Raw genomic sequence first — 22,309 nt, 5'->3', positions numbered from 1 at the left:
ACAACCTGTACATTACAGTTCAGTGCATTCTCCTCATGTCAGCTTGCAGTCGCCCTAGTCTGCTCTCACTTACAGCTGGTTCACAGCAAGCTACTGAAAATCACCCAACACTGCTTAGCAGCGAATAATCAGCCACCTTCCTGTCACTCTGAAGGACTTACAGTACGTCAGACTATTCAAAACAGGGAGATATTCAACACAGTACTAACACAGGGAAAGGTGCTTAGCTACTTCATCAGCCTGATTTTAATGAAAATGTTCAGCCCCTATGATAGGCACGATTCTTCCGTCTTGAAAAGGCTTAAGAAAAGATTAATTAGCAATTCATGAAAGTGTCATGTCTTTGAAGTCTTAAAGTGTGCAAATCCACATTGTTCATTAAAAAGCATAGTCTGAACAGGGACAATTGCTGAAACTAAATTAATCACGTGCACTCAAAATCCACTTGCCAAGACTGAATAACCTGCATGCAACACTGAACACATAAATAATGATATTAGCACATAGAACAAGCTAGGATGAAGAATGGTCTGCTGGCTTATTAAAACTAGAACTATGATTATAGAAAGCTTGTTATCAAATTTTCTGTTGCAGTATGAAGTCTCTGGTACATTGTTTTCATAAGATGCAGCAGATGCAGCAAGAGGGAACATCCAGTGCCTTCAAGCAGGTTCAGATTTTCTGCCATGGTACCTGTATGAAATTAGACCACCCAACTTGAGGTGCTGCAGTTTGCTTGCTGTTGTACTGGTTACCTATCAACACAATTACTAGAGAAAAAAAATCACAGAATGGGTTGACTTGGAAGGTATCTTGATCACCTAGTCCACCCCACCTTGCCACAGGCATGCAGGGACTTCTTCCTCTAGATCATGTTGCTCAAAGGCGTGTCCAACCTCACTTTGAACGCAGCCAATTATGGGGCATCCACAACTTCTCTTGACAACCAGTTCCAGTGTCTCACCACCCTCACAGCAAAGAATTTATTCCTAATATCCAATCAAAAACCTAGCCTCTTTTAGTTTAAAACCATTGCTCTGCAGCCTAGGTAAGAAGTCTCTCTCTTTCTTAGAAGACTGCTTTAAGTACTGGAAGCCTGAAATAAGGTCTCTTGGAGCCTTCTCTTCTCCAGACTGAAAAAACTCCCACTCTCTCAGCCTTTCTACACAGGAGAGGTGCTCCAGGTTTCTGACCGTTTTCATGGCCCTCCTGTGGGCCCCCTCCAACAGGTCCATGTCTTTCTAGTGCTAGAGACCCCAAAGGTGGATGCAGTATGCCAGGTGGGGTGTCAAGAGAACAGGCGGAGAATCACCTCCCTCAACATGTCTCTTAATGCAGCCCAGGATTACTCTGGAAACCAGCTTCTGAATTCCAGAGAGCAGAGATTATGACTAATGCTGAATTAATCTGTCTTAGTTTGTACTTGCAATTAAACAGTGTTTGGTTACTCCTTCCTCAACAAAGCATTTTTTTTTTTTTAATTGGAGATAAGGATCAACTAAAGGAAAGGAGTAAGGTGGCAGCTGTATATTATCTTTATCAACTTAATACCATGGAAGGAAGCATAGAACCCAACGTCAGAAGGATGTAATATGAATTACCCAAATGTTAGAAAAATATATCCTTACTCATTGCTTTTGAGAAAAGCCTGTGATATTTTAGAACCAATGCCATATATACCACCTATGACAGCAATGCCACCACAGCTCTCTTAACTGCTATCTTTGCAGACAGCTTTAGAAGATCCTTCCCAGCTATTTTGTTTTTATTAATACAGAATAGGATCAAGACCACTGCTAAAAGTAACACTGCTTTGCTTTTCAAAAGTGGGACAGAAACAGGTTATTTTCCTTTTAACATTAGGAAAATAGAAATTAGCAGAAGAGGAAGCAACTTAAGAGTATGCACTAAATACAATCACATGAAACAGCCTGTACTCCAGCATTTCAGAAAGCTGGCTATACTTGAGAAAAAACAACCTGTCAAGGATCTTAATTTTTTGTTCCAGAAAAAGCAGATATAGAAAACCCTGCTAGGGGAAAAAAATCCTTTTTGCTCCACTATCATTACCCTTATTTCCTCAAAAAAACACCTTGCAAAACCTGCTGCCACAAGAAGCCTACTGCGTATTTTTCAAGCTCAACACCAGCAACAGCCTATTACAACACCTGCAATGATTATAATGAAAGCTGTGTCATAAAAACCTAATTTGCAATTACAGCTGTGTACACTCTGCTCATAATACAGGTTTTAAAAGAAGATTAATCATGCTCTGATGCACAAACTAGACTGATAAATCGCAATGACATCACACGATGATTCATTCTTCAGATAACTCACACAGCCAGGATAATTATCCAGCAGGACTTCTGCGAGTCTCCCATTCAATGAGTGAGTGTATTGCAGGATTGAGGACTCCTGTTGTACAAAGGAAAAGAAGTCCGGAGAAACAAGAAAATCAGTACTACAAATCAGGTAGTATTAAATGCCTGTGCTGACTAATTTGCATATTTAATTTGAGACACAGGTTTCCTCTTAGCTGTGGTCATGTTTTATTAAAGTAAATACCCTGCAGTTTTATTTTACAAGTAAAATGCCTGTTTAAATGTTTAAGCTTGACTTTGTACACGTATGTTAATTACTAGTCTTTAACAATATTCCTTGAGAAATAGCAAAATATTTTTCCAGCTTCCATAAAAAATATCACTTTTTTGCTGCTGTTAGAAGACATTAAAATTTTTACTGCATTAAGTGGTCCATATACCTTTTACAAAAGTTATAGGCAAAAAACTTAAAAGTACATAAAAATTCCAAAGTACACTCTGACAGCTAATGCTTTGCGAATACTTTATTACACAAATTACATTCAGCTTCTGAAAATAGTGTTCTAGCAGTGATACCATCTAAAAATAAGACATCCCCGAAACACATTAAGTTAGGAAGAAGAAAAAAATTAAATAGAGACTTTTTTATTTCCTTCAATGCAATATAATGTTAGTGATTTTAAAAAAATAGAGGAAGATTTAGCAGCTTCATTTTCTTGTGGCACTGTATTTTCTCTGTACTGCAACAGGTTAAGGACATTGAAGAGGAAAGGCACAAAACAGAAACTGGCAACTGAATAGTTATAGGAAAAATATTTTGATGAAGCAGATCGTAAGACTTATTTACAAGATCCCCAAATTCAGATGAGAAAATACTTCTGCTTTAAATCAGTGCTGCAATTAGAAGATTGTTTGCTTTATTAAGATGTTCACATAAAAAACAACAGCACTGATACTGAACTTCCATACACTCCTCCACTTAAAAAACAGAACTAAAGCCAAACAAAAATTAAAGGAACCAGTGTAGAGCCCCACACAGACTAGTACAGTTTACAATTAAATACACAAAATCTTAAACGTGCTTAAGGGAAAAGGAATCTGACATTCTGGGTTGAATCATATAATAGAGAACTCAAAGGCTGGTTTCAGGATGATGAAGGTGCTGATGGGGGTGGAGGTGCTGAACACTCTTCCTCTGAATCTGTGCCATCATCTTCATCTTTTTCTTGATCACTTCCTTCAGTGCTCAGTCGGTCAAACCCTTTTCGGCTGTAGCCTTTGTGACTTGCAAAGAAGTTCCCAAGGTTAAGACCACTGCTGCCTTTCCCTGTGGAATGGAAAGGCTTGTCATAAGGTTTGCTTTACTGTATAGGGGGAGTAAAAATCCATCTGCTCATTCAACAGTATAGTGGAGATTATTTTAAGTGTCCTTTCAGAAACTTTTTTAACAAATCAGCACATGAACCACAAAAGCTAACCACAGAGATTATGAAAGAGAATCCATCGTTTCATTAAGTCTTTATGTAGACTGTTCGAGTTCACACCAGTTTGCCCTTAGTCTCAAAGTGCTTAATTTCATTCACCAGATCCACAGGTAACTCATTATAACAGCTCCGGCTGTCCCATAGCAGAAAACCTCCATTTACTGTATTTTCAAAAGATCTTCAATGATGTAGACTTACCTCTAAGTCTGCCTAAAATTCTGCCTGAACTTGAATCAAGTTTGTGTTCCCCATCAGCTGAAAAATAAGGTAGATTTCAAAAATATGCTAAAAAAATAATATTATATGATTAAAAAAATATATATATTCTCTGATAGAAAGCACAGACATTTAACAAATTGATCAGCAGCCCTAAGAAACAAAGCTGATACTTTTCAGGTTCTTGATTAAGGTGAAATTTTAATTCCTGACAAAATTACCATACCACAGATGTTCTGTTTATGCCAATTCAGCCCTTAAGAAGATTCGCAGGTAAGTTATTTCTGAGAATTTCATTCTCTCAGCTGTTCGCTTCTGTTGCTGTGAAGGGTTTACAGGAAGGACAAGAATCTTGCCATTTATAATGTGCACAACTGCATTCCAGTACACTGAAAAATACAGACTGATGTTTGAAAAGGTATAGTTTCTCTTTAGAGAAGATGGGTATCCTGGAAGACAGTGATCTGTGAATTTCTTAAGGTATTTGGGAGGAACTTTCTCTCCTGCCTCACAAACTACATCCTCCTCCCTGGTAACTCTTTTTGTCCTTCATCTGAAGAAAATTTAAATGCCATGACCAAACTGTCTTTTCCTATATACTACTCAGTTTCCACAAATCTGCGCAAGAAGTTTACTTTTACCAATGTAAATATATCATGCGGTTTGACACAGTGAATTCAAGCACTGATTGAATCCAAATGGAATGCAAAGATGCTGTTATACACAGTGTTTCAAAAGGATGGAACCAACATGTTACAATTACACAAAAAATTATGAACAGTTCAATGAGTTATCAAGTTTCAGGAACCTTTTTATAAATGCTCTGTGTTTCCTCCACCTGCTGTATGGATTTAAGAGTTTCGTTCATGGGTGGTTTGTGGTTGCAGATATAGTGATTTCAAATTGGGTCCATCTTTTTGAAACACCCTGTATTTCACACCCCATTAACAGCAGCACTGCAGTAGTCTAGAGTGTTGGCACATTTCATATGCTGTTTACCACGTTTAATACAAGGAGTCAGGAAGCTGCATACTAAAACCTTCCAATAAAATGCCTTCAATTCAGCTGGACAGCGATATTAGGTCACTGAATTACCTATTCCATCATAGTATCTCCTAGATCGTGGTAGAACTGTGTTATTTGTCTATTCTGTGTACTTTTTCTTCTGTTGATGAGAATATCTTGATAAAACTATTTATACCATACAAAATAATGTTACAATCAAACTCCTACTGTAGTCTACCAGTTTCTCAGAAACAATGTTATTATATAATATCAATTAAGAACAAATTTACATAATATTGTAGGTACCAGTTAAAGCTCTCACAGCAATGGATGCTAATGCATTATAGAAACATGTCCAAATCACAACATGCACAAGGTAATAATGAACAATAATAATTTCTTGTAAATGTTATCTGTTTGATTTTGTTTATAACTTTATCACACCCACAGAGTCCTTCATTCTCAAAAATTTAAAGATCCCAAAGTGACAATCAAACTATGCCCAGAGTATTAAAATTTCTGTATTCTAGATGGTAACATGAATATATTTTAGTTGTTTCTGAGGCATCAATTTTCGGTTTGGCATCAGTTAATATATTCATATTCTGAAAAGGTGTTTGCTTGAGATGTAACATTAAAGTAATATTTGCTGTGTGCACACTGATTCTTAGTTTGCACGCAGTATCACAGTAACTATTCAGAACGGTAAAGGGACAGTAAGCCTCTCTCTTCATACCCTCATCCCTTAGTGTTCAGTGATCTTTTGAACTGGAATAATAAAAACCTGTCTAGAGTCACTCATGGTTACCTCCACAGACAGTTGTCTTCCTCCACCGAATAAATACTAAAATTGCCAGCAGGACAACAACAGGGATAATTAGAAGAGTTGTAATAAGAACAAAGGAAACTCCAGTTCTGGTCTGCTGGACCAAATGTTGTTTTTCCTGCTTCTTTAGAGACTCTGTTGATTCTGGGTTGTTTTTCAATCTGGCTTCTACGATTGTTTCTGATTCTTTAAAAAGAAGACAATTTCAGTATGTAATCCATATACATCACGCAACACAGAACAAGGCATTAAAGAACAAGCTAGAATACCTGAAGTATGAGTAACAAGGCAACAAAAGACAAACAATTGTGGAGTAATTTTTAGCTCTTGCTGATGTTATTCCAAATGTAAAGCAGAGAGAGTCTATCATTCACTAGTAAAGATACCCTCCTCTTTTCTTGAATGGGAAAAGGAAACATGTCAGGGAGAGCTTTGCCTTACAAAGTATCTATCATTCAAAACATAGGAAAATCTTCAAATGATCTATTTCTGCAAGTAGGCATGTGATGTAATATCAAGTAAATATCTCCTTTTGATAAGAACACTTCCACAAGAAATATAGGAATCCTGTGTATGCTGTATTATAATAACCAAAAAGGAAAGGATTTAAAGTTCTTCTAATAAACTTGTGACAAAGGGTTAAATTTTGAGAACTGCTATATCCCATGAAAGAACTCTGGCTCAGTAAATTCAGAAAGCTTTTGAAAACTGCATCCAGTCATTCCTGACTAATTTTTTACCTTTCAGCCTGCAAGGAGAAAAACAAGTTAAATAAATCCTCTGTGCTGTTTTGTGCATGTATAAAGGATCACATGCTTTGTGCTAACTTTTAATGAGTAAAACCGTCTAGCTATATATTTTTAAGTTTGACGTAAGTGTATTTCTTGAGAAGTAGCTTCATCAGAAACACACTCTGAATCAGCTCTTTTGATTCTGTATAAAACTTAAAATGATGTTCTATTCTGAAAGAATAGTGAATGCTTCAGTTTACACTTAATACCAATACAGTGATAACAATGATAGAACCATAACAGGCTATATGTTCCATTAGTAGTTATAGCCAAGAAAAATTTTCCTCCACCACCTTGCCCACCTCTAGGCAGAGTTAACAGTTCTCCATGTATTTTCTCCCACTTCACAGCACTGCAAGCAATAGTAACAATGTCAGCAGGAGGCTGTGAAGTGCAAGTCACTCCTGTTCTTCTATTAAGCAGACGATGGCACAAAGTCCATGGGCTGTTTTCTTCAAATGAAGTTGAAAGGTGTTGATTTCAGCCTACCGACCCTGAGCAGTTTTACATATTGTTACCTAAAAGCTATTTCTTACTATTGCATTTTTCCCTGTAACATTAGAAGTGTCAGCTATCATGGTATTTTCCTAGAGAAAGCTGAAATGCATTAATATATCCCTAGATTTGTTGCAGTCTGGATGCTGTAATGTCCACAGTTCACTTTTCAGTGCTTCAGGAGGGCTGATGTACCAACAGAGAAAAAACAGAAGGATAATTGTTTTGACAATAAGGATTTTACTGTTTTATAATGTCAGCCTCCTTTATTCTATATGTTTGCAATTGGCGGTTGGGATCTTCTGGTATTTTTCTATGTCTGCATAAACATAGCTAAAGCAAATCACACATGCTCTGAATTCAACCAAAGAAAAACCATTAAGAACATCTGAACATTCTATAAAGGCCTCTCCATAGCCTGGAACTGTTTTCTTGAAGGGAAACTAGCTTTTCCTTTTCAACATAAAAGATCAGTGTAACAGAATACAAATAGTTAAAATTACTTTTCATCTTCCTGAATCGCTATTTTATCCTTTTCAGTCTCCTCTACATGTGTTTATTTCCATATATTAAGTTTCTACATGTGGTTGTTTTTTTCTTTTGTTTTGTTTTTTTCCACTTTAATGAGATAAATTGGAGGGAAAAAAAAAAAGTGGTAAATCTATGATAATAAAACTAAAGAGAAAAAATTATTTCTAAATAGAAAAATATATTTTTTCCTCATATGATGTCACTGGCAAGGCTGTGTACTGTAAGACTATGCAGAAAGATAAGCCAATTGACATTTCAAATAAGCCTTTTTTTGGTGGTTGTGGGTCATGGAGCGGGGGATAAGGTGCTGGGGAGTAACTATCACAGTTATATTTCAGAGCTCTTTCTGCATCTAAAGGAGCTGACCCAGATATCAATCTGCACCATACCAGACAGTAGTATGGAATTAATCCACTAGCAAAATTTTATCTTAGTGTCTGTGAAGCACTTGGCATCACTGAAAATTAAGTGTTTAGATTAGCTGTAAAATAGCTCTACCAGGTAACACTGTTACAAGCTGCTTTCTGGTTCTTCCTATAGCAGCTCATTCCATCTGCCTGAAATGATGGTGAAAAATAAAAGTCAAAACTAGTCAGCATTTTTCACCACAACTTTGCAGATGCAGTCCTAGTCTATGTGAGAATACTGGTTCCTTCATTTCCATTACAAATCAGACTAACCTTTTATTTCCTGTACCTCAATACCAGCCTTTTTAACTGACCGATGTTCCATTTCTGTAAAACAAAATTATTCTTCAGGACAACTGATATTGCAGAAAGACAATCAGTGACATTTTCCTGCTAGCCTTCTCAAATGTACAGTATAATCCTACAGTAAACAATCCCATCAGCATCTGAACTTCACCAAGGAGAGTCAATACCAATCATTCAATAGCTCACAAGGCCATGGAAAAAAGAAAAGAACTTAATTCATGAAAGGTGTTTGCAGTAATTAAACCTTTTGCCACAGAGAGATTTTATGGGCATGTGTAAAAGTTCAACAAGTCAAACAAAAATAAAACTGTTAATTATAATCAAAATCACGATGGATTAAAGGCTCCCTAGCTGCTGCAGTTTTATACTGCACCAAAAGCTAAAAAGAAAATTATATACAATGATTTTCCTCACATAACCTGTAAGTGATGAATAATTCAATTTTTTTTTTCTCCTGTTTCATCAAATAAAAGTTTGGATGTGTTCTTGTTCATGTTACTATATGCAGAAAAAGCCATATCCAGTCAGAATTACAATTTATCTGGTCCAGTTTCCTGTTATTAAGAGCAGCTAATACCTGATGCCCCAAAGAAAGCTCCATGAATTATGAATAGACAAATATGGAATAACTGGCTTTGTCAGAAGTTCATTTAAAATAACAGCAGACACTTACTGGCTGACTAACACCCTGAAGCCTGAAGCTTTATGTCTCTCATACATTTTTTTAATATTATATAATGTAACAGTGGATTATATTTTTATTTCTGTAAAATATCTAATTACTCTCTAAATTCTACTAAATTGATGTCTGACTAGTCAGGTCCCTCTCCCTGAAGTCAGGCTGTTTGGCTTGTGTGTTACTAGATAAAACTGGGAAATGTTTCCACTTAATGGAAATAGGACTCCAAATTATACTAGATTGATTTTCTAATGATAAATCCTCCCAAATAAATTAATATAAATTTTAATCTGACTTGTGTTTTTACTTCAGCCCCTGAGAGCTTTCTATATGATAGCCTCCAAGGAAGCAGTTGACTTCTCGGCAAATGGTACATCAAAAATACTAAAATGCTAAAGAGTCATGCTTTTGTTTTAGCAGGTACTGACATGACATCGGATCTACCATGAGCCAAATGCATTTTGATTCCTCTTGTCACAAATGAACTCATGCTCACGACCCTCCTTTGACAATATGCAGTGATGCTGAAGAATGGTTTTTAAATGAAATCTAAGCGGTAGTGCACAACTTCTGCAGGCAGAGCTTATAGTGTACTTAAATCGTCATTAAACCACCAGGTTCTCAGCCAGTGGTACCAGACAGGTGGTACTGATTTGAAGACACAAAACGTGAAGTCATGACATTAAGAAAAAAATAACATACTTTCTGTGGATGCAAATTTCCATACTGTTCTGGCATGAACATCTCCAACGAACACTGTTTTATCTGCTGAAGCAACAACATCATGTGGCATCTCAAAGCTCTGTGAAGACAAGCAGTCACAGATTACTGTGTGTCTGCACATTCATGAGACCTCCTTAACCCTGAACTTGAGACTGGTCACATTCAGTCCTCCGACTGGAAAACGCAGCAGGTCATGGTGTGAAGGCCTAACATGAGTGAAGGGAGAGAAATTCCATTTTGATTCTATGTTTGCCTTCCAAAGGGATAAAAACTTGGAAACTGATACATTCATGCTAAACACTTTTTATATTTATAATGTTCATAATATTTATATTTAAATTCTTGGAATCAATTTTATCCTGTGAAGTACGTATTTTAAAAATCATTAATCTTGTTTCATGACGACATGCTTAATTTTTGTCAGAGTTTGCTATTTGCTATACAACCAGAAGAAAATAACTCATTTTAACATTATCTAAAACTCAACTACAAATAATAGAGTATATGTGTTACCAGGAAATGGGAATCTTAACCTTTGTTTTTTAGTCTAAGACAATCTATGCAAACTTTCTTTTAATTTTTATGTATACCACTGTATGAAACACATTTAGCCTTAATTTACATACTGATCTGCTGTAAAGAAGAAATGTAACCATACAGTTGAATTTTATTTCTGTTTAGGAATAAACTCTATTCTTTGACAAATTACTAACTTCTAAATATATGAATATTTCAAGTTGTCAATTCTTCTCCTAAATTAGCTTTTAGGAACTGTCTGACAGCAATAAAGTATTTTTATCCTGACTGAAGGTATTATCTACAGGAATCATCTGGAGGGTAATGTAACTTTAAAGTGTATATCACATGTAGAAACTACGACCCAAAATTCTAGTGTCTTTATTAAGTTATTATGAAGAATCTCTTTTGAATACCTGAAATTACCAAGCATCTTATTTTCTGTAACAGCCTCATGAAAGTTGCAGAAGTAGGGTGTTACCAACATTCTCATGTTCATATTTATATGCACCAGGCACTCTGTGCAATACTCTACCTTTCTAACTGGAATGAAAGTATCAATTATTTCTCCAGTAGAGAAGTTCATCACAAATCCTTGCACTGGTTCTGCCTCTCCAGGATAAGGCATTCCATTAACTGCAAAGAGGAGACCACCTGCAACAACATTAGATTTGCTTTTACAACCCACACTACAGTGAAGACGAATTGCAATAGTATAGGTGAAAAAAGGCTGCCTGAGAGACACAGACAGAAAGGTAACTCAATAGGAAACTACATTACAAGAGGAAAGTTAAATAAGGTATAACAGGTGAAACTTGGGCATTCAAGAAATGCACACTTTGTCCAAATGAGAACAAACACAGTAATATTTTACAGATTGGTTAAATGTAAAAAGACTGTAAAAGAGTTAAAAATATATGTGAAGAATGCTTTGCTAAGGATGCTTGATCTGGTAATGGAAATTTCTTTAAATGTATCAAAAGCAGCCAGCTATGGAATGAGTGGGACCAGAAGAGGAAAAGGTGTGAAAGGGGACTCTGTGATGGGGGACCTGTGACAGAGAAGCTCAGCTTTTGTCAGTTTTTTCTGTTTAATATGTTGGGAGACTCTGACACTCAATTTTTTTTTTGTAGCTAAGAGGTCAGAGTAGCCAGGTTAACAGGAAGGAGATACATAAAAGGTGTTAGGCAAGTTGGAGGTTAATAACTCACCAGGTTTGGATGTCATTCGGTCAAGGTCAGAAGGAAGTCAAACGTGAAATTACAGACCTCAGGACAAGCTGAGTAACCTAGCACTGCAAACAGCCACCCCTCCAAAACACTAGCAGACTGCCAAAGTAATGCCCATCTACAAGAAGGGCTCAAAAGGGTGCCTGGAAACTACACATCAACAGTACTGGCTTGCATCCCCAGTAAGATGGTAGAATCCTAGAATCCATAATGAAGAATATGACACGGCCTGTAACAAGTTGGTATGGCTTCTCTAAGAGGAAATTGTACCTCAACTCATTTTACATCATTTTACAGGACAGAGAAGTCTGAGTGGTGTGATCCTGCAGGGATCAGAGACAGAAACAATTTCATTCAACAGTCTTCACCAGTGACCTGAAGCATACTGTGAAAACCATATCCCAGTGTGAGGAAGGTACTGAGTTCTGCAGAATAACTAAAAGCTTGATGATATTGAGGAAGTCCAGAAAGACTTTTTATAAAAATAGCTGAGTTCTCAAACAGATGGCAGAAGAGCTTCAGCCAAGATGAATACAGAATTAGGCTTCTGTGAAAAAATTATCTAGATCATGCCTACGTGACATTTACCTTGGAACTGGAAGCTACAACTCAAGAGAGACATCTCAGAGGCATCACTGAATGGCCTCTGAAATCTTTGGCTCCTTGTACAGTGACAGCCAAAATTTCAACTGAATGTTTGGCATCATTAGGAAGAGAATTAAGAATGGAGGGAACAGTTCTGCCACTATGAAAAAACTTAGCATGGCCATATCTTGAGTATTGAAGTGCTGTTTTGCTTTCTGCTTCTCAAGGAGGTCCTAAAGAAGTTAAAGATACTAAAAGAGAAAGGCAACTACAATAGCGAAGGGGCTGAAGCAATTAAATGGCTTATGAGGTGGTGGTGTTCTTTGATTTGGAGAAAAGGCAGCAGATATGGGGAGTGTGGAACTGTTATCCACCAACTCTCAAAATAGTGGGACTCAATGAAACCAAATAGTGGCACTCAATGAAACTAAGTCACTTTTTAAAATTAAAAAAGTAAAGTGGGTAGTGACCTTCTGGAGCCTGTAACTGCAGGAGGTCAAGGGGGCAGACAGTACAAACCAGTTCAAAATGGGATTAAGAAAACTCACGCACAATAGGTCTACAGAAGATACTATGAAGAAGAGGTCAGGAACTACCATCTAACATCCTTAAATATTGCTTGTAGATGTATGGGGAGTAGGAGAGGAACAGGCCACCCAAAGCAGCCAGGATTACACATTCTTCTCAGGATGCCTCTCTTGCTGCCACTGTCAGAGACAAGGCACTGGACTATAGCTGTCAACAATCTCATCCAGTACAGCATTTCTTGTGTTCTTAGCAGATGCAGGAGACATAACCTTGATATTAAATTTGTTATCAATTACAGTCAGGAGCTAGACATGCCAAAATTCCTCATCCAGTTCTTGACATTTACATTACCTTCAGAATTGGTATTAAAAATCTAATCCATAACATTACCACAGTAACAGTTAGCTAGATTGTGATATTAAAAACCGCAATGTTTTAAAACTGTTTGCTTTCAATTTTTTGTTTTACGAAACCCAAAACTTTTCTTGTTACTTTGGAAGTCCTTTATTTTGCTATCTTCAATACAGCTTGAAATGAATATTTTAAAATGTTATTATCAACTAATTATGGAGTGTGCAGTCACTAGGAAGCAAATAAGATCATCTACTTGTCAACATCACATTTAGGGAGTCTACTCAGTAATTTCTCAGAAACAGAGCTTATATGCAAGCTTCCCTCATTCTGTAAGCAGGGAAACAGCATAGTTCAAAATTCTTCCATTACATCAGCTCTGCTTTGAAAGAGAATAAATATCTGGCCTTAAATAACATGACAGCACTCTTTATGAAAAAACACTGTGTGCTGTGATATACTGGCATAAAGCAACTACTTGAAATCTGAAGAACAGGAAAAAAGATTACCTGGAGCGTATGAAACTGCAAACAGCTCTCTTCCAAATGACTTGTGCTTGATCTCTCTTATGAACTCTCCAGTCTCTAACCCAAAGCACTGAATTCGACCATTTTCCCTGTCTGCAACACATAGCTGACTGAAGTCAGGGATCAGGGCTAAGCTGTGAGGGATACGAAACTGTCCGGGTCTGGCTCTGCCTAAAGAAGTCTCTGCAATACAAAATATCCAGGTTTGTGTTCAGACTGAAATTGTCAGTTTTGCTTAGAAACAGCAATATGTCACATAACATAACATCGAGAAAAACTCAGCCTGCTTTCTTTTCCTAGCAGTTTTATTAATACTCATTTAGGTAGGTAAACTCTGGTAGCCTTTGCACTGTCTTCGCAAATCCTGAATTTGTGATTTTGCTATTTCCCTACAATATTTGGCATAGTTTAATGACTGATATATAAATCTGAGTAAGGCAGAAATGTAATTATTCATAAAACTTAAAATAGATGGGATCATGGTACAAATCTTGCAAAAACAGTGAAGGCTTATACTATTTGATCAAATGTTCAAGAAAAAAATAAGGTTTTCATGAAAGTCAGGACATTTTCTTGATCAGATAGGACATGCTAATACTTGCAGCAAAAGCATGCTAACAAATTCCCATTTTTAATTTTTAGTGAATATATAATAACTGTATATAGCTGTTCGAACAGAAGAGGGAAAACTGAAATGCACTGACAAGGCTGAAATTCAGCGAGGGCCTGGATGGTATTCCAGTAATAGAAATGTATAAGTAATAGTAACATCAGCAATCTCATGGTTCCTGATGAGTTCATGATAACAGCAGTATGGGTAAAGCACCAAGAGCTCTGACCTGTACCTTCTCCCCACTGCATCACATACAATCCATTTGGAGAGAACTGAATGATCCGACTGTTACAGTAGCCATCAGAGACATAAATGCTGCCAGTGATCGGATCCACAGCCACATCAGTTGGTTGACAGAAATGACTTTTGTCACTCCCCGGTTGCAAAGCCACTCCTAAGATGAGTAATGGTTCTTTGTTATTTGCTCCCAGTTTGAAAACCTTTTTTCAGTTGATGGGAAAAGAGAAGAGATTTCAGTTATGGAAAGTGAAATATAAGAGGGATGATGCTTATGGAAAATATCTATTACTGTGTAGAAAATAAATTTATATATCAAACATAAACTTAATATATTGACTATGACATCTACTACCAGCTTTTCACTAGTGTTGATTCTAGGAAATTTCTGCCTAAAATACAAATTTCCTATGATTACAGCAAACAAATGAGTTTCACATTCTGGATTTAATTACATATGAAAATTGATAAGCAAAGATGTAGCAGAAAATACTGTTGTTTTTCAAAAGAATAATTGTTTTAAACCAGATACTTTTCTTTCTGAATACTATGTCCATATAGCAAATTATTCAAGACAACTATATTCCATGAAGGCCACAGGGGTCAGTTTCTGTAGGCATATTCTTAAAGTTTATCTTAACAGGCCTAGATACATAACTTACGTCAAATCTCTAGGAAAAAAAAACAAACAACATTTTTTGGCAAAATACCAATGTCCTAGTATTAAAGCTTCAAAAACATACCTGATGGAGAGCTACATCAGTGGCCCAGTAGTTACCATTTTTATCTATACTCAAACCATGTGGTAAATAAAATCTGCAAGCACAAATGTAGAAGAATCAAGATTAAAACATTTTTCAGAAAGAATGATCTAGATGTGAACATTCCACTTTTTATCTACAAATTAAAAATGCTGTACATACAAACTACCTGTAGTTTTAATGAAAAAGATACATTTATGGCACAGAATTTTCTTGAGGAGTGTGTGTTAGCTCTGAAATTCAGTTGATCTCTGGTATATCACTCAGGCTGAGATTTGGTATCTTTAAGGAAAATATACAATACTCAGGAGATCTGCATTTCTGTTAATTTGGCTGGTAGACGAAATTGTATTGACAAAAAGAAGACGTGGTAAAGATGGCAAATTACTTTTATGAGTTGTTGATTTTGCAATAATTTATTTATTAATTTAAACAAATCAGAGGCTGCTATCACACAGTGTAATATAAAAAACGTGAAAACAGGTCTATGGACCTTTTGGAGTAAAATACACAGAAATGTTAATTCTATTGATAATAGTAAAAATAACTTACAGACTTTTGCCCATGGAATTAAGCAGCTTTGCATTACTTGGATTCAGGACAATAATTGTGTTCTGTTCGATTGGTCCAAGTCCTCTTTGCTGATAAACAAATCTGCTGTCAAAAGAACTACACAAAAATAGTGGAACAGAAAACCAGCATTAGACAATTCCAGTGATGAACAATACATATGCAAACTAAACCCCAAACCCCAGTTTTGTTGTTTAATTTCTACTGGCTTCTTTTTTTCTTTAAATAAGACTTATTAATTACTGTACAATGATAAGAGTTATAGTGTTGGATGTTTGCACTTCCTACTGAGGTTATGACTTCCAAACTAAAGGAGCACCAAATCAACACAGCTATAACTAAGATAATCCTAAAGCAAGCAAACAAAAAAACCTATCTTTTTTTTTTTTTTGCCTTTGGTTTGGAAATACAGAAATGGGAATTCAAACAATGTAGCCTAAATAAAAATGTAACTAATCACCAGGGCATAACTGTCCGTAAAAACAGGTATACTTCATACTAAGGCAGTGTGTGTGTGTTTGCACATCTTCTGGTTTTTCTTTTTTTAAACACAAATATTTTTCTAGAACTTACTACTGTAAGATTCAGGTCTTAAAGTTCTTATCCTTTTCAGAAAACTACAGGATATGATGTGTATTTCTCCTACCACCACAACTCTACACTGAGTTTTCAGGGTACATAGAATATATTAACAAATAACATTTAAACATGTCACTATTTCAGACATTAAGAACCAGCATTAACTTCACAGAAGGTATTTACTAGGCATAAAATTATCTGGTGTTTAACAAAGAATAAAAAATATAGTTGTCTGTAGCCCTAGGGAGACGTTGGCTATCACTGTAACCTGTTGAAATATATGTTCAGTATTTAGTGAAGGTAAAATGGAGTGTAAAATATTTTGAACAAAATTTAAGTCTACATGTTAGAAAATGGTATTTGTGGATGAAAAGTGTGTGAATACAAGACATACTCCCCACTCCCACCGTGTATTTTCAAATCTATTTGTTATTCCCAAGAGAAATCCACCTACGATTGATGCAATTTGGTAAACAAGTATATAGTTTGTAGTCACAAAGAAGGCTACGAAGAAAGCTATTAAAACATTGTATGCTACAGTCCCAGCAGCCTCAACTCTCCATAGCATTAAATATTTGTATGTCTAGAATTTTCAACGTGGAAAAGCAATACTGGCTTCATATATAACCAGAAAAATCTCTGACAGGATGTGTTTAAGTTTCTGCATAGGCTACAATTAAAAAATAATAATTAGACATTGCCATTACATATGGTAAATAGCTGAAACTATTCATTTAATACCTAACAGAAGTCAGCAAATCCTTTTCACTATGAATGATTAAGTATCAGCTGATATTTACTAAAACACTCTACTGAGCCCTCCTGAACACTCTGACATGATGCTATACGGAGACATAGTGTGAATGGTACTGGCACACAATGGCCTGCTGATGTTTATCTGCTTGTTTGACCATGGCTCAACAGGTGTTGTTTTCTTTTTTTACATTTACTGATGGCAGGCTTCTGTGACAAATTCTCTTGGTTTTAAAGTTTTATTTAAAAATAAGTCTGCTACTTGTAAGGATTTATTCTAGGTATAGATTACCACAACTGGAGAACCAATACCACAGAGACTGAAGTAATGTTATTAATCAGCACAGATAATAACAGGAGAGAAACCTAGTAATGGTATGGTATTGTACAAACAAAATCGCACAGAAAAGAAGACTGTATCTCTAGAGAACTGACTATCTAGACCACCTAAAAAGCCCACTGGTTTTCCTTATTATGATTTGCTTCTTAGTAACAGTGCTGTTCAGACTTCGAAGTATTCCCTGCTCTTCTGGGAATGGAGTGTTGTGACAACCTTGAAGCACTCCCCCAATCCTTAGCAGAACAAAGACCTTGTTATGCCTTAAACGACTGTTTTTTGTTACTTTGGGAGGAAGAGATAGATGACACCTCATTTTATCTTTCCTGAAGTTTTATGGCCATGAAGGCAGACACCTTGGAAGATAAGGACAATTAACAGAGTTGCTGTGAAAGGCCTCATGGCCTAATTGGGATGATAGAGATGAACCATCTGTCGGACAACCAACTACCAGAAGAAACCATGAACCAAAAGCCACCCCTGACAGGCAAGACAACTCACTTCTGGTCAGTACCATGAACTTTCCCCTAGTTTGAAGACCCCAGACCCATTTCCAGAAGAGTCTTCCTAATTAGCATGAAGAGCGACCAGAGGGAGGAGATGAACCGCCTTCTCCTATCTCGCATGTAAATGAACTGGGTTATAAAACAACCTCACGTATGATACAGGTTGGCGGTGTGTAAATCTTCAACGCGTCCCCACCTCCGGAGGTCGATGCGGGACCAATGTACCTGTGGAGCAGTGATATCCTACTCTCCCTCTCTATCTCTCTCTCTCTCTTTCTGATATCTTAGTTCTCCTCTTCTCTCTCTTCCTTTTTCTTAAACATATAAAGTAATATAATTTTAAGTTCTGCTGCTGAAGTCTTGTTAAGTTTTGCATTACAGTTTACTAATTGTTGCCAATCCACCGTTTTTAGAAGGGTTTTTGCTGTCAATGTACTGATAAGTTTTGTGGTACTATAACATACTTTTGCCAAGTCACTAATTGCTGTAATTTGTATACCACCATGTGCTTTTAGTAAATTCATGATTGGACCCCGGAGTGATTGTCTGTCATTCACTTTGCATTGCCGCGCAGAATTACTCGGAGTTAACTCACACCTGATCTCATCTGTTGAGTCAGGGTGCGTGTCGCGTTCAGAGTTAACTCATCCCTCACCCCATCTGTTGGGACGGGACAGTTTATTTGGTGTCAGAAGTGGGATAATTCTGTGAGAAGTGGTTTGGGGGGATAGGAGACAGAGGCTCTAAAGGAGGACTGATCAGTCTGTGCCATGTTCTCCGGCAGTGGGTCATGGCATCCCGGGTCAAGCCTCATTCCATCTGTTGGGACAGGACAAGTGTTTTCAGTGTAAAGAAGAGATTGTATGGTATTTTATGCAAAGGAAGCCTAGTGAACTTTGAAATGAGTTTATGAGAGTGATCTTCCACACATCATCTCCCTGTCAAATTTCCTTTTCTAAGAGGAAGACTGGTATGCTACAGAATCAGTGTCACTCTTTCCTTCCCAACATTTGAGACCAACTTCCCAATTAGCTAACATTCCTTTGTTTCAGCTGATGAGGACACAAATGATACTGACTACTGCTAGCTTAAAATAAGCAAGACTAAAACCAACCAAACAAAATAACTGAACACCTTACTATTGTATGTAATATTGCTCTGCAGTATGGTTTTCTAACAGGTTCTGTGGTTTGATATCAAAAGACAACTAAAATACACTGCATATATCACTACTTCTAATTTCAAACCCCAGTGTAATTCCACATCTATTTTTCTATTTCTCAGATGGCCACTTGACACTAATACAAACAATTTATTGCTAAATCTAACATCCTCCTGATGGGCTACATTTAAATTTAGACAGATCACCTGATCTCGTAACTCTTGAAGGCACAACCCTGAGCTCTATTCTTGATCAATATCCATCACTGTTGTGGTAATGTGCTCAGCCTAAATTAACCTGTCTAGCTTGTTAAGATGGCAGTAACTAGAAGGCAGTTTATGTTATTCATTATGTTTTTTATTAACTGCATGAATAGTATACATTTTTCATCACAAAATGCAAAATAAACTGATTAACTGCTTGGTCAGCTGAATAGTTCTATTCTTTTTCATTCTGAACAGCACGTTCTACACATAGCAAAGACTGTTCTAAAACTGAGGAGATGAGGTGGTAAATGAACCTGACTGATTTAAAAGGATTTTTTTAAAAATCATTCACAGAAGTAATGCTACAGTGACTGAAAGGCTGCTACTGTATTATAGGGCACGTCATTGCATAACTGCTTTTGTGTTCTGCAGTTGCCTTATAAAAAAACACAGACCATTCATCCAACTATATTTAGTTGAATGAGGATACAGCTTTTATGGCATATATTAATAATATTTTACAAACATTTGGGCATTGACTAACAGCACAGATAATCTTTAATTAGTTTCTATGCTATGCTGGTGAAGTATTGAAATAGAGAAAATAAATTCTGGGCTTTCAGGCTTGATTGATTAATCTTGTTTACGATTTGGTAAGGAATGTTATACTCTATAAACTCTGTATTTGCAGCTAATGATAAACATTAACTTGTAAGTCTGAAAACTTCTTATTTCTCCCACAATAGTAATTATAAAAGCCTTTTAAATACTCATTTTTATTCCTTTTCAGTGACAAATGAGAACACATACACTCCTCCTTTTTCAGCACAATCCGTGAAAGGGTGCCCAGGCTATTTCATATGCCCATGACATACCCATAGACAAAAATGGAAGGATGACTGGCTGAGCATACTTTTGTGTGCATCTTCTCTGTGCCCCACGATACAGAACAACAGCTTAACCACAGGCACATTTTCCAAATATATTGTAGTGAAGTCACAATACTCTATATTAAGAGGCCTACAGAAGTTTTAGCCTATTTGATTTAGGGGTTCCTACCAATACTAGGTTTCTTATTTATTGAATAACCATGCTCTATAAAAAGAAGAAAAAAATATACTTATGAACAAAACCCCTTTGAGATGAATTAGGATTTCATGTGTATTTATCTTTACAGAAGGCTCATAATCACAGAATCATGAAGTCACAGAATGTTTGGGGTTGGAAAGGACCTCTGGAGATCATCTAGTCCAATCCATCTGCTAAAGCAGAGTCACCTAGAATAGACGACACAGGAATGTGTCCAGGCAGGTTTTGAATGTCTCCAGAGAAGGAGACTCCACAGCCTCTCTGGGCAGCCTGTTCCAGTGTTCTGTCACCCTCAAAGCAAAGAAGTTTCTCCTCATATTCAGGTGGAACCTCCTGTGCTTCAGTCTGTGCCCATTGCCCTTCATCCTGTCGTTGGGCACCACTGAGAAGAGTGTGGTCCCATCCTCTTGACATGCACCCTTGAGATATTCTTAAGAACGGATAAGATCCCCTCTCAGGCTTCTCCAGGCTGAACAGATCCAGCTCTCTCAGTCTCTTCTCATACAAAAGGTACTTTAGGCCCCTATTCATCTTTGTAGCCTGCTGCTGGCCTCCCTCCAGTAATGACCTTCAGTCAGCAGCAGCTCATCTTCCATCTTGGTTACTTATCTGGGACTGAATGCTTCTGATAATATTTACAAGGCCAAGCAGTTTCATCATGTTCCAACTTCAACTCCCACATGATGGGAAATATGACAAGCTTGCACACAGGACTAACATACAGACTAACACCACTAATACTAAATATAAAGTACTTTTCTATGGAGTTCAATTATCACAGGCTAGAAATACTAAGAATATGAACACCAGTTGCTGTCAAGAACAAGGCTGAGTTAAGTCAACCTGTAGTGTTACGCAGCACAGCTGGCAGGTATGTGGATTTCCAGCCACCAGGCCACAGCTCTGATCTTTTTCTGCACCCACACAACAAGAAAGATGAAGTTCAAACTATCTCTCAACATGGTTGATTCATTATGCTCACTTGCTATTTTAGGGAACATTTTGTTATTTCATTTAAAATATGTAGGGTCTACAAATACTACTTGGTCTCAAGCTGCAGTTTTGTGCTCTGGGTTGTGGGTGTATCTCAGTTGCCAGACACTCAAAAATACACATTTCGTAAGAAACTAATATAACTCCCAGCCTTTTTTCTAATATTTTTTTCAATTCTTTCTTCAATAACACAAAGAACAGCACTTATGTTCATGCACAGGAGGATGAAAAAGCAGAAACAAGACAAAACAAAGAAAAAAACCAACCAACCAACCAAAGAACCCCACAAAAACAACAACAAAACCCACAAAAACAAATAAATATCAGTTCTTATTTGTAGCTTGAGTAACACAAGTTGTAGCATGCATCATCCTTTCAAATTTTATAAACACTTGAGATGGAGAGATCACTGATATAATGCATGAGATATAAATGATTGCCTTACCTGCTGTACTATGTTATTTAGCTAAAAATAAAAAAAACCTTATTTTCCGTTATAAAACGGTATTCTAATCATAATTTGCTATTATAAGATTGAGAAAGCTGGCTGCTCTAATTTTCAGAAACTATGTTATCTTAAAATAAATTCATGGGGAGTTGAAAAAAATCCTACTGTTTAGCCTTCTATGCATGTTATATATAGGGAGAACAGATACTTTGAAAGAAGATTAAAAACACATTTAAAAAGGGTACTACATAATGTTGTTTTAAAGGCTAGTACTATTTCTTCCTATTGTTCTGTTACAATTTCATGGAATTTTTTCCAAGGGTCCATCTCAACAGTTAGACACACTATTCTAAAGCTCAAAGACTTAAGGACACTATACTTTATTTGAAATGTTATGTTCTTAGAATAATACAGCTTTGAATATGTTACTTTACAATTTCTTAAAAGTGGCCATTATGAAGTTTAGACTTAATTTTCTTTGTTTGTTTGTTTTGGTTTGGTTTTGATTTTGGTTTGTTTCTTCTTTTCTCTT

At 36.6% G+C, this 22,309-nt stretch overlaps 1 protein-coding gene across 6 annotated transcripts in view; it reads right to left on the bottom strand.

Moving 5' to 3' along the window:
• Positions 1-2,830: 2,830 nt before the first annotated feature.
• PAM (peptidylglycine alpha-amidating monooxygenase) overlaps positions 2,831-22,309 on the bottom strand; it is a 146,115-nt gene continuing 126,636 nt past the window's right edge. For 3 of the 6 annotated variants that reach the window (XM_065860294.2, XM_065860296.2, XM_065860298.2), the window contains 10 exons: positions 15,687-15,803; positions 15,117-15,189; positions 14,363-14,576; positions 13,506-13,706; positions 10,839-10,957; positions 9,767-9,866; positions 8,353-8,406; positions 5,838-6,041; positions 4,007-4,063; positions 2,831-3,651 (listed from right to left, as the gene is read on the bottom strand). In XM_065860294.2, the coding sequence (XP_065716366.1) occupies positions 3,470-3,651; positions 4,007-4,063; positions 5,838-6,041; positions 8,353-8,406; positions 9,767-9,866; positions 10,839-10,957; positions 13,506-13,706; positions 14,363-14,576; positions 15,117-15,189; positions 15,687-15,803 (1,321 nt within the window). In that variant the 3' untranslated portion in view covers positions 2,831-3,469. The remainder of the gene's footprint in view (positions 3,652-4,006; positions 4,064-5,837; positions 6,042-8,352; positions 8,407-9,766; positions 9,867-10,838; positions 10,958-13,505; positions 13,707-14,362; positions 14,577-15,116; positions 15,190-15,686; positions 15,804-22,309) is intronic. The other 3 variants (XM_065860295.2, XM_065860300.2, XM_065860297.2) reach the window with 2 other exon arrangements.

Source organism: Patagioenas fasciata, chromosome Z (genome assembly GCF_037038585.1).
Source record: "Patagioenas fasciata isolate bPatFas1 chromosome Z, bPatFas1.hap1, whole genome shotgun sequence".
NCBI lineage: Eukaryota > Metazoa > Chordata > Aves > Columbiformes > Columbidae > Patagioenas > Patagioenas fasciata.
Note: the sequence above shows the minus strand (reverse complement) of the source record. Positions and strands in the feature narration are given on the sequence as shown.